The sequence below is a fragment of the Nestor notabilis genome, unplaced genomic scaffold, assembly GCF_000696875.1.
Source record: "Nestor notabilis isolate BGI_N333 unplaced genomic scaffold, ASM69687v1 scaffold16620, whole genome shotgun sequence".
Lineage (NCBI taxonomy): Eukaryota > Metazoa > Chordata > Aves > Psittaciformes > Psittacidae > Nestor > Nestor notabilis.
In genome coordinates, this window is record NW_009909874.1 from 17,417 (window position 1) to 29,805 (window position 12,389).

At 40.4% G+C, this 12,389-nt stretch overlaps 1 protein-coding gene across 3 annotated transcripts in view; it reads left to right on the forward strand.

Moving 5' to 3' along the window:
- The window catches only part of ANKS1B (ankyrin repeat and sterile alpha motif domain containing 1B), a 50,908-nt gene that overhangs the window by 1,175 nt on the left and 37,344 nt on the right, over window positions 1-12,389 (forward strand). For all 3 annotated transcript variants that reach the window (XM_010023432.1, XM_010023425.1, XM_010023439.1), the window contains exon 2: window positions 3,929-4,108. In XM_010023432.1, the coding sequence (XP_010021734.1) occupies window positions 4,025-4,108 (84 nt within the window). In that variant the 5' untranslated portion in view covers window positions 3,929-4,024. The remainder of the gene's footprint in view (window positions 1-3,928; window positions 4,109-12,389) is intronic.

Here is a 12,389-nt window from a genome sequence, read left to right on the forward strand (position 1 = left end):
ATGTTTTTCTTGTATTTTACTTTTTATGTATTATGTGAATGATTCCTAATGCATGGCAAGTGTTAAAACACTCCCAGGAAAGAGGAATCATTTGGAAAGTGCATGTGTTTGCTTAGTACTTGCAGTGCTTTGGACTGGGGAATTAGTTCCTCTTCAGCAGGTGGGAAAGTTTCCATGGCTTGTGTTATTATTGGTTAGCACTGTATATTATCAGTTAATAGTGAAAAGGAAACTGAATTTCCTCCATCTGTAGTCAAAATGATTGAAAGTAGTCTGCTGCTCCACTGCTAGAGCTACTGAGGCGGGCAAGCGCTAAATGTCATTCATCACCTCATGGTATTGGAATCTTTACAGAGAATCCTAAAGAGGAGGACATGGGTTTGGTTTAAGGTTTTCTTTCCCATCAACTGCTACTTTGCCATTTCACACAAAACAAGGACATAGTATTTAATCTGTAGTTTGCAATAGTTTTTAGCTTGAAAATGGGTTTAAGTAAACTGCCTGCTGCTTCAAATAGAAGATTGATTTATATGGAATCATAGAACGGTTCAGGCTGAAAGGGAGCTTAAAGATCATCTGGGTCCAATTCCCCTGCCGTTCCACCTTCCATTAGAGCAGTTGCTCTAGATCAGTAGAAAAAGATTGTTTGTTGTTTAAAAAGTCTACTTTTAAGGTCCCAAGATCAACCTAAAGCATGGCTGACACTTCATCTTTTTCAACTCTTTGAAATATTCTAAAGAAAAAAATGATTAAATATTGAGGAAAAGCAACAAAGATTATAAATATCCACAAAATACGTTAGTCCCACAATAACTGTATACTAAATAAAATATTTTTTTTTCAAAGTCATATACTCAAAGTTAGAAACCTATACACATTACCTATACAATCTTGCAGCCTGGGGAAGGATTTCTTAAGCTTCCTTCCAGCCCTGACCTATGTAGTTCCAGCTTTACATGACTAGCAGGACTGAGAGGTGAGAATGAAGCAGATTTTGATAGTGAAATATGTGATCAGGCATCCTTCAGGGTGTGTATCCATGCATTCACAACACCGTGGAAATGTGATATGAATACCTGGTGACTAACAGTAGGATGTTACTGAGGCCATGATAGCACCTGCGCAGGCATCCATTCCTGGTCCATAGATCTGTTAAGGAGTGAGGAAGTAGAATGAGGGAAGAATAGGAGAGAGACTCATGATAAAAGGAATATCTGTACCTGTGAAAATACAGATTTACACCTGCTTTTGCTACAAAGCCCCTGGATAACACTCAGTAAGTTATTTAGGTAATTGCCTCATAAAGAGTCACTAATTGTACATTACTGACATTCCACATACTTGACTGGAGTCTAGAGTCTGATTTATACAAGTGCTGAGCACACAGTGCTGCAAATTAGATCGATAAAAACAGAGTTTTGAATACTAGCACTTGGAAAATCAGGCAATAGATATTGTAATTGGGCATCCAAAGTGACTGATATTTTTTAACCTTTGTCTGTGTATCTCAGGTCCCCCACACGAAAGTGGTAATTAGAAATGCCAGAAGTCAGAGGGTGCGGTGAAAATAAATTGATTGACATTTGTAAAGCACTATGAGTATCATGAAAATGACGATATTAGTCATCCTATCTTTGGAGCAGGATTTGAATAGAGTTTAGGGAAGGGGCTTGGGGCCATGAAATGAGGTGAGAATAAAATACTGACTACACGATAACTAATGATAACACAGTGCTGAGTATATGACAACATGCTGCACAGTTGAGGATCCATCTGTGCTGTGAAGGACGACTTTGAGAAAATAGCATAAAATCATAAAATTACATACTGTTCCATAATGCAGAGGCACTGTAATTCTTTTATTTCTTGACTTTGTAATTCTTGTCTGTATTGCCTTGCCAGCAATCTTCCAATGTAGATCTCTGAGTGAATTTCCTCTTTATATGCAGTTTGATAAAATATGAAAAGCTCGGTGAGAGCTGGAACCTGTATGTCCATTGCATGGTCATTTGTCACTTTGATGCATTGGTGGCTCTGTCAGTCTACTCATAGTGGGTTATTTTCAGGGCAGAGGCAGGTGCACTATCTAGTCAGGCCCGTGGACGGTAGGTTTTAGACACTGTGCCTCACCAAACCTGCTGAGCATGTGCAGATGACAGCTTTTCAGAAGCTTTTAACTGGGCCACATGTAGGTGGATTTTTGTGAAGGAGGGAAAAAGACTGTTCCTAAGAGGAAAACACTCCTTTCTTTGCCCTAGGAAATGTCAAGTGCTTGTCTCAGATCATACAAAAGCTAGAGAATTTAGAAATTAAAAAAAACAAAACAAACAAACAACACAACAAAAAAACCCCACAACAGTTAATTGAAAGTTGCTAAACAACTAGATGTCCCTGATTTTAGTCAACCAACATGATAAATTCTAATCCATTGCTGTGATTGCAAGGAATAATGTCACGTAGACTCCTACACTTCAGATATTAACATCAGATGTTACTATCACTTGAACACATACAGAGAACTGCAACTTCCCTTTCTATTTGGAAGACATCACAGCTCTCGCTTCTTACACCAGATCTTGTTTCGTAACAGTATGGAATAAAGTACCTTGATGCTTTTCACGATTAGGTTTGCTCCAAGGTAATTATGTATGAAATATCCATTTAAATTCTTTCTTTAAAGGCAGGTTTTTATACCCTCCATGCACACTGGAACGCACTTTTCGTCCTGTAGTATCTTCAGATCCTTTCCTGTTGTTCAGTACTGAAATACAGTCTTACAGCAGTAGACAATTTAGACAAGTTCTGCACTTTACAAACACACTCCTGGGTGCATTCTGCCTCCAAAGAACTTAGAGAGAAATCTAGTTTCGGATAAATTGAACTCAGTGGGATTGGAACCAGATGATCTCAAGGTCCTTTCCAAACCTAATCATTCAATGATTCTATGAGAGAAGACCACGTTTCCCTATGCAGTTGCTATGACAGTGTTTTACAGTCTGCACTGGGGTGGCATGCATGTAGACTGGCTGGCCAGTTCACTATGGCTCTGCTCCTGCTGATTGCAATCTCCAAGACAGTGTTGAACAGTGGAGCTGGGCACCAATGTTTGTAATTGGTGTTTGAAGAAGTGGTGTGATGTGCATGAGAATGGGTGTTTCCAAACATACATACGGTGGCTGGCTGTGAGGGGAGTGGTGGCAGATGCTCATAAAAGGTATGATCAAGAGGACATATTTAGCTGTTTATTAGATAGAGTTCATGTATCATTTCTCTGTGGTATTTGCACACTGACTGATAGAAGGTCATAGTTCAGCACAGATTACAAGAAAAGCCTTGTAAAATATTTGTACTCTGCTGCTTTCATGCATTCTAGGAGTTGTTATTTAGCTTGTTTCTGATACCCAGTACTTCAAGTTAAACAAATGTTCTGCAAGACCTGTAAAAACTGCAGACAAAGTGTCTCTATTTTGTAACATTCATGCATTGCTTTTTTCCAGCCAGAGATGTTGCTAGAGTTCAAATCACTTTCAAATCACTTATACCGCTCAGAGTGGCTGCTGAAAAGTGGTGAGAATGTATTTCATCTTACAAATAGCTAGTACTAAATCAAGGCTTTATTTGGGCCTTGACAAAAAGTAACTCACTGTTTTATCTGTCTAGCAGTCATAGAAGGGAGTACGTGTTACACAGGGAGGCTTTAGAGAGGGAATTTGCCACTAGTTGATGTAAATAGGGAATTATTTTTCCTTCCACATGGGCTCTGCACATTAGGTAGCAAATCTCTCAAGTCTGTCCATAGTAACCTCTATTTCAGGAATTGTTCCTTAATATTTTTAGTAAGAATAATTCAAATACACTTTCAGATGTGTGGTTTGAAGTCAGCAGTATGCTGTTCTTCTTACACTGCATTTTTCTTCTCTCTGCCCAGGAACCCAGCGGTAACCACACTCCTCCTCAGTTGTCTCCATCACTTAGCCAAAGCACTTTCACTACTGGTGGCTCCCTGGACGTTCCCCACATTATCATGCAGGGCGATGCAAGGAGAAGAAGAAATGAAAACTATTTTGATGATATTCCCCGGTCAAAGCTGGAGAGGCAGATGGCACAGGTAGGGTTAAAACGATGCCACTAAAAGGCTGCGCCTTGCTGCAGTTGCTTACGACTAAACCTAACCATAGCTGTGCGTCATAAATGAAGGCTGAATTGTAAACTACAAAGATTAACAATTTTTCCAAGCTGCCTGTTCCAGTTCTGTATATTTCAAATAGCGTAAGTTGGTGTGCAGTTTCTCCCAAGAGGTAGAGTTTTGGGGGTGTTTAGTTGGAGGCTGAGATGAAGGTGCCTTTAGTGTACCAAAGCATGCAGACTCCCACGAGCACTGACTGCCTCTCATTTCTGTAAGAAGGTGCAGATTCCTCAATTTCTGAGCAACCTAAGTAAAAATAAGCTGACATCAGTTCACTGACAGAAACTCAGAGGACTTGGGGGATGGTGATTGTTGCATTTATTAATGGAGAGGGTCAGCATTCTACTAAACTTTGTGATCTCGGGGTGTATCTTGAGTGTTTAAAAAAAGATTTAACCGTGCAACAATTTAGTTCAGCATTACAAGCGCTAGACTTAACTGGATGTTAAATCAAACTGTTCATAAAAGAAAGCCTTCCTCTGTATTTTTTTTACCCTAACAGAGTAGGAGTACTGTTAATTTTAAGTCAAGCATACGCTGGCAAGAGTGATGTTTTGAACCATTCTAAGTGGCGGTGAACTTAAGCTTGGACAGCCTGTTGCCAAAAATGCTTTATGATGAACTCAGCTGTTTTTTGGTGGTGCATGTTATGAAAGACAGACAGGTCTTAAGCCAAGCTGTGCTTTGCAGTGCATGTTAGAAATTAGGCTTTGTTTTGCCATCAGAAGCAGATGGGCAGCCAGTGCAGTTCCTGGAGCGACTCACTCCACGAAGGAGCAGGTTGCTGCATGCTGCCCTGAGAGGCTTCCCGATGGTTCTCTGCCTGCCACAGCCCAAAATAGAGCCTCTATCAAAAATTCAGCCTCAAAATGGAAAATACTGTGCAAATAAGTGTGTTATAATGAACAAAAGGCTACAGTCTGTCAGCTAATTGCATGAACAAGAAGAAGTAATTAAATAAACAAGCAAAACAAGGTGCTGCTGCTACCTGGGAACACAGAAACAAATTGAATTCCATTTGTTCAGAGGTTATTTCTCAGGAGCTGAAATTGCATTTGGTTGGGTGTGGTTATTTCCTTGCCTTTTCTTAATCTCCTAATTTTCTGCTGAATAATCTTATTGTACAAAATCAAGGGGAAAGTTGCCTAGTGAATGAGCTTGTTTTCAAACTGAAGTCTGCTGGGGTTTTGTGGCAAGAACATGAAAAGTCCAGCAAGGAAAAGTCCGGTTCTTAGCATGAAAGTATTTCTTTGAAGGTCATGAAATTTAGGTGTTTGAGCGTGAAACACACACTTGCTTATGACTGAGTAGACTGGTTCATCTACTTAATTCATTTTGTCATTTGGTTCACAAATCCCTATTCTTACCTCCTCTGTTAGTTACTAACATTGAATTCTTCCTGTCTCCTTTTCACTCTTTTATTTTCCTGTTGGAAGTCCTGATATTCCCAAGAGGTATGATACACTCTCATGTATGGCACTTGGAGATTTTCTTTGTGCTTTTAAAAATTGCTTTTCTAGAGGGACTATAATGTGTTGCATACCCGAAGAGAAAACTGAGCAGTTAGTACTTGCACCACTCCAAAACACTTTAAAATCAGTTAAGTGCTGGGATTTTGATGTTTGGTTTGGTTTGGTTTTTTTGTGGGAGTGTGTATCCACTGAATGAATGACTTCAGTGCCTTCTTTCTAACTTTCACAGTGGAATATAGCAGTCATCCTTTGGGACTCCAAAGGGGAAAATTGATTCAGAAGAAATCCATAAAATGGTGTTTTGTGTTAGTCCCTGAACTCCAATCTGTTTGGAGGCTTTCTCAGCTCTGCCCCTATATTCTACACTTCTGGTATATGTAAAATTCCCTTTGACTTTAATGGGTAAGTCAATGACTCCCTCTGGTGATCATTCTCACTAAACTGGACTCACCCCATTAAGAGGCTAATCAGGGATTTCTTCAACCATTCTAGGCCAAAAATAGATTTTTAAATTTATTTTTTGCAATATGTGCTTTGGTAAAATGAACTCTATTTCCTTCAATCTTTTCCCCCAAAGCCCCTTTGAAATTAAAGGTAAAATAATTGTTTCTGGAAAATAAAGGAGAGCCAACTGATTGTTATCACGAGCCTTCATCTCCATGGGATTTTTATCTAGCAACTACCTCCTTGCAGTTTGCAGGTTCCTTTGACTTATGTCAGATCAACCGTAACTTCTGAGCAGATACTAGTCCAGCTTTCTAGTAGAATACTTCTCACAAACAGAATGATCTAGAGGGATTACTGGAATTGCTTTGAGGTTATTCTTTGTCTTAACCATTTCTTTGCTAGGCTGTTTGCATGCCGCTGTATGAATCTGCATGTTTACTGGATGCTATAGTAGACAGATGTGCATAAAGATACTTTTGATGCTGTGATTTTCTCAAAGGGTTTTAGGTGTGTTCTTGATGATGATATTGATGGGTATTGTTACAGCCTTGAAGAGAGAGGCAAACACAGTATTGAGAATTTATTCATAGTATTGCTTTCATGAACTTGATTTTGTTTCAGAAATGTTAGGATAATACTACTTTTAGCTTCAATTTAAAATCTAAAATCTGAAGATACTTTGAGAAAATGGTGAGATCTGATGTTTCTGTCTTTACTATGGCCTGTGTTTTCACTAAACTTTTTACATGGAAGTCATCAAGCGTGTTGATCTTTGCAGCAGATACCAAGTAGTGTTTGTTACAATGAGCACATCAGTTTTAAATCTGTTTTTCTCTGATCTGCTAAATGGGTTTAAACAATTCTCTTAACCATAATCAAATATGCTTGTAAGTAATACAACACTTTGTTTGCTGGAGGAAGCACTGACTTAAATTTACTTAATGTGGGTGGTTTTGTCTCAAGGCCAGCATGTACCTTCATTCACTGGCAGACTGACTGCGACCTAAGAGGGGAAAGTCCTAATGTAAACAATGTGTCTAACCAATTTAGATTCCCCACTGGAACAGGTTTGGTCATCCAATTCTCCAGTTGGTCATACAACTTTGAAAGTCTCTGTCGTCTGGTTGGATAAATCGCAACTGCCAAAAAGGTAATAAAGAAGGTTGTAAGAGGGTTTGTTTTCCAAAAGAGAAAAGAGAAATCCAGAAAGGATTGAGCAGTCTGAGTCATCTTTGACTGTCAATGTTGAATTCTGAGCCTCTAAACTGTAGAATAATATGATCAAATTAGCGTAGTTTAAAATAGGTGAGGTTACTCTTAAGCTTACCTAAACCTTTAAAATAGAACTGAAATCATATAGGCAAGGAATGAGGACTTTGAAGCCCAAATCAATAGGAGTCCCACTGAAGGTATTGGGCTCTTCATTCACCCCTGAAATCATGGAAGGTGGGGGGAAATGTATTTGTGGGGAAGAGCTTTGGAGGTTAAAAGGAAGCATAGATAAGTTCATTAAAATACATTAATATAAAATTAAAATGTCAGGTCTTTAGGATTTTTAATTCTCCAGGCAGTAGGGAAACTTCTGGGTACTACCAGCAAGCATATTCCAGACTGCCAGCCCTGAGGCTGTTGCTGTTTATTGCCCCAGCCAGTGACATAAGGTTCTTGTAGCCACTATGGTCCGTAAGACTTCTTGCTGTGGTATTCTGAGCACTGCACCCTGGCCTGTGTCAGGAGTGAGGGACAGAAGCATCCTCCCTGTGGCTGGCGGGCAGAGATGCCGGGAACGCCTCTACCCACACCGGCCAGTGCAGGAGCAGAGCTGGATTAGCCATCACCCTGGTGCTGACACATGCTCTTCCCACAGGGCTGAACCTTTAGTGCACCCAAGATGGAAGAGGTCTGTTGTTGCCAATGCCAGGAGGCATAGGGCAGGCGCCTATTTAGGGCTCTGGGGAAAGCTCCAGGCTGTGCCTGCCTGTAGGAGAAAAAACTGGTAATGAGTCAGAGTAAGCTGTCTGGTAAGATAAACCTAGTCATGGCCCATATGGGGAGCACTCCAGTGCGCTGTGACGAAAGGAAGAGATCCTCTAAAATGTCAGAGAGCTGGAGAAGTTATTCACAAAGGCTGGCAAGAGGAGTTTTTTCCCAGAGATGCTGAACCCAGATTTAATTTTGAAAGTTTTTCTGGGTTCTTTGGTCCCTTGGTCTGAGGGCTCTCACTACTGGTTTTTGGTTGTTGGTTGGTAGGTTGTTTTTTTCCCTGCAATACCAGATAACTTAAATGTAAGGTCATTTTAATGACTGGGTAGTAAATCTGAAGTAAAACTATCCTGATTGTTTGGATTCTGCCTTGTAACATTATTTTGTAAGATAATTATTCATTGCAGGATTAGGATTGCTGTGCAGGAGACAGTAGTTTAAACGGGGTTAGTACCAGAGGTGAAGGATAGAGATCTTTATCTACAGTAGAAGAAATGTGTGATAAAAACAAGAGACAGAATTAGAAAGGTTGGTTTATTAAAAACATTGAAATAATTTTTATGCTTTCTGAAGTAACACTTTCAATTCATCAATATCTTCCAAATACTTCATGGATACTAATGCATTCATATTTCCAGTGCAGTGTGGGGCTATATGATTTATAATCATGTTTCCCATTTTACAGCTAAGAAAATTGAGGTACAGGGGTATTGCAGGCTGGCTGAAATGTCACGAAAAGTTTGAAGTAGCCAAAACCAAACCTCTTGTCTCAGAAGACCCACCTTTAGTGGTTTTAACTTTTAACCACAGTATGACTTTTTTTTATTTGCTTATTTCCTATTTGGATTTTTTTTTTTTTTTTTTTTTTTTTTGGTCTCCTTGTCTGCTTTGGAAGGATTTAAAGATTACAGTGAATGAAGGAAAATTTGACCCGGAGAATATTGGTGTGTAAAATGAGATTATCTAAGAAGCAATGAAGAACAAGTTTTATCAATGGTTGAAATTAGTGTCGAAATAGCAAAATTCTTTACTAGTAGATTTAAGAAGCAATAAATACAGAAATACGGTTGTTTAGATAGTTTTCTAAGGTTTCTTACTTCCATTTTTTATAAGCATAAAGCAGTTCTATTGTAAGGATGAATAGGCAGCCCTTTTAAAGACAAGTGTGCAAAATCCAGACAAAATCCTCTAAGGTTTGTATTTTTATGTGCATTTTATTTTTAATATGGAAAGATGACTGAACTATGAACACCTTTAATTTAACATCAAAAGAAAGGTATGTAACTCAATCTATTGCATAGTATAGATGTTACTGACAGCTGTCTTTTTAATTCATGTAGATATTAATGCCATAGAGGGCTGTATCTTGAACTGTAAATTTCAGCAAACTTTCATCTGTAAATCCCTTGGATATTGTGTATTTAATGGACAAGTAAACTGATACCGAAACTGTGAAAAATCTTAAGTAATTTCTGCTTGAACAGAAACATACATTTTGGGTGGTGTTTTTTTTTTTTTTTTTTTTTGGTTTTTTTTTTTTTTTTTTTTTTTTTTTTTTTTTTTTTTTTTTTTAGAATGTTACAGAAGCTAGCATTTAGAAATAAAGTTTTGTGATGTTAATCATACCTCCATGCTGCTTCAGCATATGGAATTAAGGGAGCTGCTTCTATATTTGGTATTAATGATCCAAACTGAAGCCATAAATACTACACCAAGAAGGGGACAGATGTTCCTTCAAGATGGGGACAGCTGTTCTTTATTAATTTACTGTTTTTCACACTCAGTCTTGTGAACAAGAAGCTCTACATTGGAAAGATTGTATGAAAGCTGAATTTTAATATCTAACATTTACATTTTTGAGCTGCTGGAAAGAAGTTGTACTTAGAGTTTGGACTGCTCTTCTGAATAAGCCAAATTTTTTGGTGGTGTGGGGACGTGGGTGGCTAAAATGTAGGTACCATACCTAATATTCAGGGACCAAAGTGTCATTATCTTTATTGGTGGTATTTGTCCAGAAGTTTGTATTCTCTACGCAAGGCTAAAAGGCTGGACTGCACTTGTAGCTGGCAGCACCAGCAGAAGGGGTGATGTCCATCAGAAGAGGCTTGGCTGCTCAGCAGAGGACATGTGACCAGAGCTGCAGCTGTAAAGCTGCCCCTGCAGGAGCTGGGCAGATCAGCCATAGCCTTAGCAAGCCACTGGGAAGACCCTCAGTCCATCCTCCCCAGCGGGAGCCCAGCTCCTCATTCCTGGAACAAAATCAAATGAGAACTGACTGCCTATCAGAGAAGATGGCCATTGCATTAAGGAAGGTGTCAACTGGTTGAGAGGGAAGCATTATATTAGTCTTTTCTTGACAGAGGAAAATGTGCAAAGCATGGCCCTGCGTGGAGCAGGAGATGGAGGTGCATGGGACCTACAGCGCTTACCCTGGCATGGGATGAGGCTTTGCTTCTTGCCCTGCTGTGGGCTGCAGGGGACAGTCTTTGCAGGCTCACTGTGGTCCTGGGCCGGTTGTCTCACTTCATGGGGTGTGCTGGCCGTGGCATGCACCTTCTTGCGAAACCTTGCTGGATGCATTAACGTGGAGTGAGGTGTCACTGCTCACACCACTGCCTGCCTGCAAGGAAGCTGGTGATTTTCTGGGGATCTTTATGTAAAGTATTTTCAGGAGAAGCGAAAGAAATATACCAATGTAAAACGTATATACTTATTCTAATAAGTGTTATTTCTGGTTTCTGCTTCTCTAAAAGAAAGACTGATTTCAAATTTCTGTCTCTGAGGATCTTGTTTTCAAAGGAAGATCTGTGATCATTCATGCTGGTAAGACAAGCTCTCCCAAGAGCTTTGGGAACATTCAGGGAAGCAGCAGCCATTGAGACAGCACAACTGCTCTCCCACGGTCCTAAAACATTTGGAGTGACGACTAGAGAAGGGGACAGACAGCCCCATTCATCCGGTTTTCATTTGTTTCTTTCAGCTGTTGCACCTTTAAAGATTGTTCACCATGCCAAGAGTGATTTTTCTGGGATTTGATCCAAATTTCTGGAGCTAGACGGAATTACAGTTAGCTAGTTAGATAATGTGCATCAGGGGGAGCAGGGTTTGCTGCTATTTCTCTCCTTCCCTCCTGTGCCTCGCTGGAGATGCAGCAGCAGGAGATGAGCGATTTCCCAAGGCTCAGCCTGGCGGTGAGACACAGAGAATGAGGCAGTGGGGGAATAAGCCAAGTGGTTATGTTCAGCAGCTCCTCTTCTCCCTGTGTACCAGCTCTGCAGTGTGGAAGTGCAAGAGAGTGCAACCTTGCCAAGGAGAGATGGAGAAGGCAGCAGAAGTCACCAAGAGTCTCTACTCAGACCAGCTCAGGGGTGAACAGACCACTGGGGCCCTGTAACCAGCTCCAAGCCCTAGTGGTTTCTAAGCTTCTGCTTATTGTTACTTCCTCGTGAATTCCCTCAGTGTGCCTCCATTTGCAGTGCAGTTGCTAGTACTGGATGCCGCCCTATATGAGACCTCACTAGTAGCTGCCCCATATGGCAGAAAAGTTCCTTCCCATGTGTAAGAATATGCTACTTTTATTAAATACCTGTGTTTTTTTATTTAGGAGAGGGCAGTTCAGCAAAGGGCCACCAAGATGGTCGGGGGCTGGATCAGCTGCCCTTTAAGGAGAGGCTGGATGACCAGGGCTGGCAGGAGAAGAGGTATCTTTGCATACTGAACTGAAAAAGGAGAGGCACTGACTGGATGCCAAGAGAAACTTCCTCCCCAGACAGACAGGCAAGCAGCAGAACAGGTTGATCACAGGGGCTGTCCAGTCTCTGTTCTTGGAGGTTTTCAAGGTCTGACTGGGTAAAGCCCTGAGCAACTTGATCCCATCTCAAAATTGCTGCTCCTGCTTCAAGCTGGTGTTGGAATGGAAACTTCCTGAGCTCCCTTGCAGCCTGAATTATCCTGTGATTTATTTACTTATCCCTTTTGCAGGACTGCTGTGTTCAATTTGAAGTATACTAAAACTTCCAGATCTTTTTGTGTCCTCTCGCCACCTCCCTCGTAAATTGCTCTGCTAATTTATTTGCTATTTTACTTGTGTATTTAATCTTACATTCCCAAGGAATACCCTTAGCTTGCTGAATTTCATCTGACTGATTTCTGTAGTTCATCAAATCCATTTTCAGTTCTTAGCCCATTCTTTAAAGTCCCTCACTTTTGGATCCTGCCTACAGAGCCTGAGCACTCCAAGCCATGGCATGGAGCAGGTCATTTCGGATCTCCTCAGCTTGCTCCAGTCCAGATGTGCTTGA